The sequence below is a fragment of the Juglans regia genome, chromosome 7 (assembly GCF_001411555.2).
Source record: "Juglans regia cultivar Chandler chromosome 7, Walnut 2.0, whole genome shotgun sequence".
NCBI lineage: Eukaryota > Viridiplantae > Streptophyta > Magnoliopsida > Fagales > Juglandaceae > Juglans > Juglans regia.
The window spans coordinates 27216770-27223125 of record NC_049907.1 but is presented as its reverse complement, the minus strand read 5'-3'; the positions used below and the strand labels follow the sequence as shown (position 1 = coordinate 27223125).

The 6356-nt window shown below is 35.5% G+C and overlaps 1 protein-coding gene across 1 annotated transcript; it reads left to right on the top strand.

The window, feature by feature from the left end:
- The first annotated feature begins 2353 nt into the window (after positions 1 to 2353).
- Positions 2354 to 2995, top strand: LOC109017984. The gene has a single exon (XM_019000169.1). The coding sequence runs from the start codon at positions 2354 to 2356 to the stop codon at positions 2993 to 2995; it is 642 nt and encodes a 213-aa protein (XP_018855714.1).
- Positions 2996 to 6356: the final 3361 nt, after the last annotated feature.

Below are 6356 nucleotides of genomic sequence, written 5' to 3'. Positions count from 1 at the left end.
GCTTCTAGTAAGCTAAATTATGTTACTGAAGGATTGAAGAGATGTCAGTATAAGTTGCAACAGTAGAGCAAACAGGCAATGAGTGGCACTAAGAAGGAAGTAAAGCACAAACTGGCCCAAATCAATAATCTACAGAAGTGTAATCAGGGATATATGAATGACAGAATAAAAATTTTGAAGAGAGAAGTTGATAAACTGTTGGAAGAGGAGAATCTTAAATGGAAGCAGAGGGCAAAGTAGAAATGGCTTAAAGAGGGAGATAGGAATACCAAGTACTTTCACCAATGTGCTTCTCAGAGGAGGAAAGTTAATAAAGTCAGCAGACTTGTTGATGACACTGGCCAGGAAATAACCAATGCAGCTGCTATTTCCAAGCAATTTCAAGATTTCTTCCAGGATCTTTTCACTACATCTAGTCCCCACAACATTGATGGATGCTTGGCTGCTACTAGACCCAAGGTAACTGAGGAGATGAATCAAGATCTGAAGAGGCCATACACTGCTCAGGAGATTGAAGAAGCTTTGTTCCAAATGGATGGCTTGAGCTCACCTGGACTTGATGGCTATCTAGCAGCCTTCTTTCAGCAACACTGGAATATAGTTGGAAGGCAAGTCAGTGAATCAACCCTCTTTATGCTTAATTCTAAAGGCAACATGGATGTTATTAATAATACTTTTATTGCCCTCATTCCAAAAAAGAAAAATAGTACTAAAGTTGCTGATTTTAGGCCTATATCTCTTTGTAATGTCATATATAAGCTTATCTCTAAAGTCATAGCTAACAGGTTGAAAAAGATTATGCTTAGCATTATTTCTCAATACCAATCAGCTTTTATTCCTGGAAGGCTTATCTCGAATAATGTAATTGTTGCTTTTGAGGCTTTGCATACTATGAACTGTAAAATGTCAGGGAGAGAAGGATATATGGCTCTAAAGCTTGACATGAGTAAGGCTTATGATAAGGTTGAATGGTCCTTTCTCATATCTGCCCTTTGTAAAATGGGGTTTGACACTTCATGGGTTGATTTGGTGATGAGGTGTGTTGAATCAGTGTCATATTCTAGTTTAGTCAATGGAGTCCCTCAAAGTAGTTTTAGACCTTCAAGAGGTATAAGACAAGGTGATCCACTATCACCTTACCTTTTCATAATGTGTGCAAAAATTTTGAGTTCTATGATCAGTAGAGGAGAAGAGAAAGGAATCATAACAGGAGTGCCTTTTGCTAGGGGCATAATAAGACTTTCTCATTTATTTTTTGCAGATGATAGCTTGTTATTTTGCAAGGCTAATGCAATAGAATGGGGCAATCTTTATGACATCCTGAATATTTACGAGGAAGCCTCGGGTCAAAGATTGAATCTGGACAAAACCTCTATCCTTTTCAGCAAAAATACTGCAAAGGAAACACAAGAATTCATCCTTAGCATTGCAGGTGTGAGGTCCACTATGGCTTATGAAAAGTATCTTGGTTTACCAACTGTAGTTGGGAAAGTAAGAGAAAAAGCTTTTAGGGGCATTGTTGATAAAGTTAGAATGAGGGTCAGTAATCAAAGGGTCAAATCTTTGTCTCAGGTAGGGAAGGAAATTTTCATCAAGGCTGTTGTGCAATCTCTTCCCACATATAGCATGTCTGTTCTTAAGCTTCCTGCAAAACTCCTTCGAAATATCAATAGTGTTATGCACAACTTCTAGTGGGGACAGAAAGAGGTAGAAAGGAAGATACATTGGGTGGCATGGAACAAGATGGGAAGATCTAAGGAAGAAGCAGGAATGGGTTTTTGTGATTTGGAAGGTTTTAATCTTGCATTGCTTGCCAAACAAGGCTAGAGGTTGATTCAATATCCTTCCTCCTTGGTTTCACAAGTTTTACAGGCCAAGTATTTTCAGGCATCTTCTTTCTTGAAAGCTAGACTGGGACATAAACCATCATATATATGGAGAAGTATTTTACAAGCAAGACCATTGATTGAGGCTGGTACTTTTTGGAGAATTGGCATTGGTGAAGGCTGAAGGTTTTAATCTTGCATTGCTTGCCAAACAAGGCTAGAGGTTGATTCAATATCCTTCCTCCTTGGTTTCACAAGTTTTACAAGCCAAGTATTTTCAGGCATCTTCTTTCTTGAAAGCTAGACTGGGACATAAACCATCATATATATGGAGAAGTATTTTACAAGCAAGACCATTGATTGAGGCTGGTACTTTTTGGAGAATTGGCATTGGTGAAGAGGTGAGAATATGGGGCGATAAATGGCTTCCAAAAACAATTCCATCAGCAGGTCACAGCCCAGTTACTCAGCTTGATGCTAATGCCAAAGTTTAGGAACTTATAAAGCCAGATGAAAAGACATGGGGCATGGAGCTTGTTGAGCAACTATTTGACAATGATGAAGCAGACATCATTGCTCAAATACCTATCAGCGCATCCTCTAGCTTTGACAAGATGATATGGAAAGGAACCTCTTTAGGTATATTCACTGTCAGAATTGCCTATTATATGCATCAAGAAAGGAGTCTAGCGATTAAAGGACAAGCCTTGAGTAGTCATGACTTCAAGAAGACTTGGAAATTGCTTTGGCATTTGCAAGTCACTCCAGGTGACATAGTTTTTATGTGGAGGGCATGTTTAAGTGCATTGCCAACACAAACTAATCTTTTTAAGAGGAAGATTGTAGCTCATCCAAAGTGCCCCATTTGTAATCTTGAAGAAGAGACAGCAACACATGCTTTGTGGGAATGTGAATCAGCAAGGGATGTTTGGAGTCAATGTTCAAAGAGTCTACAGAAAAGCCTTTTCTCACAGATGAATATGTTGAAAATTTTTGAGGCTATTGTAGGAACTATGGATACAGATTATCTTCAGGAATTTGCCATGGTAGCAAAGCAGATGTGGTGGCAGAGGAATGAGTTTATTTTTAACCAAGTGTTCAGACATCCAAATACAGTAGTCAGTGCAGCCTCTCAGAATTTGAAAATGTTGAAAGAAATGGAGGGTTAGAGAAGTTCTTCAGTACCTACCAATAGCAGCATTACTAAATGGCAAGCTCCTCCCACTCATTTTCAAAAGCTGAATTGGGATGCAGCAGTGGACAAAACAAGAGCTAGAGTGGGAATTGGCATAATAGTCAGAAACTTTGAAGCGAAAATAATTGCTACGATGAGAAGGAACCAATGCATGTTTCCTCTTCCTTCTCTGGCTGAAGCATATGGGGCACTGCAAGTAGTTAGCTTTGCACTGGAATTGGGACTAACCAAGGTTATTGTTGAAGGGGACTCTTTACAAATAGTCCAAGTTTTGAAAAAAGACGAGGATCAACTGACCTATTTTGGCATGTTTATCTTTGAAGCAAAGATGAAACTTAGGAGTTTTGTTCATTGGAATGTTACACATGTTAAAAGGAGTCGAAATGTGGTAGCTCATGTTTTGGCAAAAGAAGCCTTAGTCATTTCTGATGTAATGATTACTATGGAGGACATTCCTTCATGTATTTCAGATTTGACTTAATGGTATAAGCTTTAAAGCTTTCTTTCAAAAAACAAATTACCTAACGAACATCCATGTTATTATAATTGATTGATTTTTTTTTTATATAATTGATGCACGAGGGTTTCAATATTCTTATAATACTCATTACTTCTTGGTAGCCATAAATTACCCACAAAAATGACCATGAGAATTAAAACTCAAATATTGCTAACTTGGCCATTCCTCTTGGACTTTTGCCACCATTGCATCAATCTAGCCCTAGTCTAGCTAGTTTAAGATTAGCAATGAGAAAAATCAATAGACTATTTCTAAAAAAAGGATTCCAAACTTCAGTAGCCAAATTTACTTTAGCAAATATATGAGCAGTAGATTCAATTTGAAGAAGAACAGGGCAACAAAGGCATTTAGAGGCAAATTTTGGATGGCAATGTCAACAGGCATGAGGTTCGAAGCAACTCTCTAGTTGACATGTGAGAAATTTCACCAGTGTTTTAAGGCATCCATAGTTGCATAACGGCATCACTTTTTGATCTGGTAATGTACTTCGATTAAGGGTTTAAAAAATAACCGAAAAATCAAACCGGACAAGCTCGAACCAGTCTGATTCCGGTTCTATGCTTTTTAGGACCGGACCGGTTCACTATATTATATAATTTAAATTAACTTTTTTACTATTATATATAATATTTTTTATATTATATAAAATTTATATATATAATATATAATAATATAAATTATAATTATATATAAGATAATGTAATTATAATTTATAACATAAAATTTTAATCTTAAAAATGAAAATTTATTTGATCATATGCTTTAAACATAATATATATATATATATATATATATGAATAACATTTTATGGCCTAATAAATTCTCAACATATTCCTTTTGATAAATATATAATACATTATTAATACTAATACACATTAGTATATTAATTACATTTCGTTTTAATTAATTAGTATACTAAATGTATATTAGTAAATATATTAATTATATTTTATGCCAATACTATTAGTATTAGTTTAACTATCAGTGATATAGTTATATAATGTATTGATAGTTATGGTAATATTATTATATAGTTATACTAAATTAAAACCACTATAACAAATACTAATATATAGTTATACTAATCAGTAATCACTATAACCTTATATAATATTTATACTAATACTAATATAGTTATACTAAATCTGAAATCACTATAACTTATACTAATATAATTATACTGAATCACTGTAACTAATACTAATATATAGTTATACTAATCACTGATTCACTATAACTAAATCATTATAGCTATATATAGTATTTATGTCACTATGACTATATCACTATGAGCATATATTATTATATAGTATTAATATCACTATTAGTATAGTATATAGTATTAGTAATAATTTGGTATCAATGTATTATTATATAATATATAATATATCTATTTAATTATATAAAAACAAAGTTTTCAATTGCTTACTTGGCATTCATACCATAAAATTCGGAAATGAAATGGTGCAAAAGAGACTTGCACCAAGTGAAAAAGAAGGTGATCTGAAACGTCAAGCGGTGAAAAGAGAGAAAGATGAAAAGCCAAGCGGTGAGTCCAGACGGTTGAACTCCCAACTTGGTCTTTGTTCAAACACGTTCTCCAAGCAGTGAGTTGCGTTACAGAATAGAGATGAAAGAAGATAACAAATTTATAACTAAAAAATAACAAGCACCTGAGTCGCCAACAACAAGTACCCGAACCTGCCCACAAGGTGGTCCACCGTTTTGCTCTTTGTTGTCCCTCTCACGGTCCCTCTAAAACATGTTTTCCCCCAAAAATTTAAACCAAACTCACCTCCAAACAAAGACCCACCAATTTACTTCCTCGCGTATTCACCAATCCAAGTCGAACGAAACAAACCCAAACACAGTGAAAAGCAAGAGTCTTTCGATATGGATACCCTGGATTTCAATCTCAAATCCATATTAGATGAGAAATAGAGAGAGAGAGAGAGAGAGAGAGATAACTACATACCAAGACCAAATGGGGCATTTAGAGATGATGGAAAGGAAGACCTGACACTAAACCACGAAAGCCGCCTCTGTTTATTCCACCGAAATAGGGGAAGTGTTTCCACTGTGAGCCACATCGCCAAGCTCTGACCTGTCGTTACCACCAGCACAGAGAACTCCACGCCGCTCCAGGTCCGCTGTGTCTCTCCTGGTAAGCCATGACAAGCAGTTCCATCCCTTCTCTCTCTCTCTCTCTCTCTCTCTCTCTCTCTCTCTCTCCTTCTCTTGGCATCGCACCACCACTGCCCAAAGAACCGATCTTTCCCCAATCACCCAAAGCCGCTGCGCATCAGCCTCCTCTCTCAATGAGTCCATTGCAGAACTTTTCCTTCTCTCAGTAAGTTATTGCACGCCTTTCTCCCACTCTCCCGATGGCCTCTGTTTTCTTTATAAGTTAAAGTCACTTTTAGGTCTTTTTAGGTTTCTGTTGAACATTATTACAAAAATACCCCTATCTTTTTAGGATTAACAGTTGAGACTAATTTTAGTGTTATTAAGATTTTAGGTTTTGGCGAATATAGGTTATTTTAGTGTCTTTGGTTATAATTACAAAGTCGTGTTTAATTAGAGATTTATGAGGACTTTAGGTGTGGTATGGCACCGCACATTGCGCATAAATAATGGTCTATGTATTGCGCAGGTTATAGGCTTGTATTCCATAATGTATAACATATAGTACATATTAGTATCACTAAATCACTATAATATATATATATATATATATATATATACTATATGTACGTAGTAGTAACACTATAATAGTATAATATATAGTATTAGTATATATTAATATATCATAAGA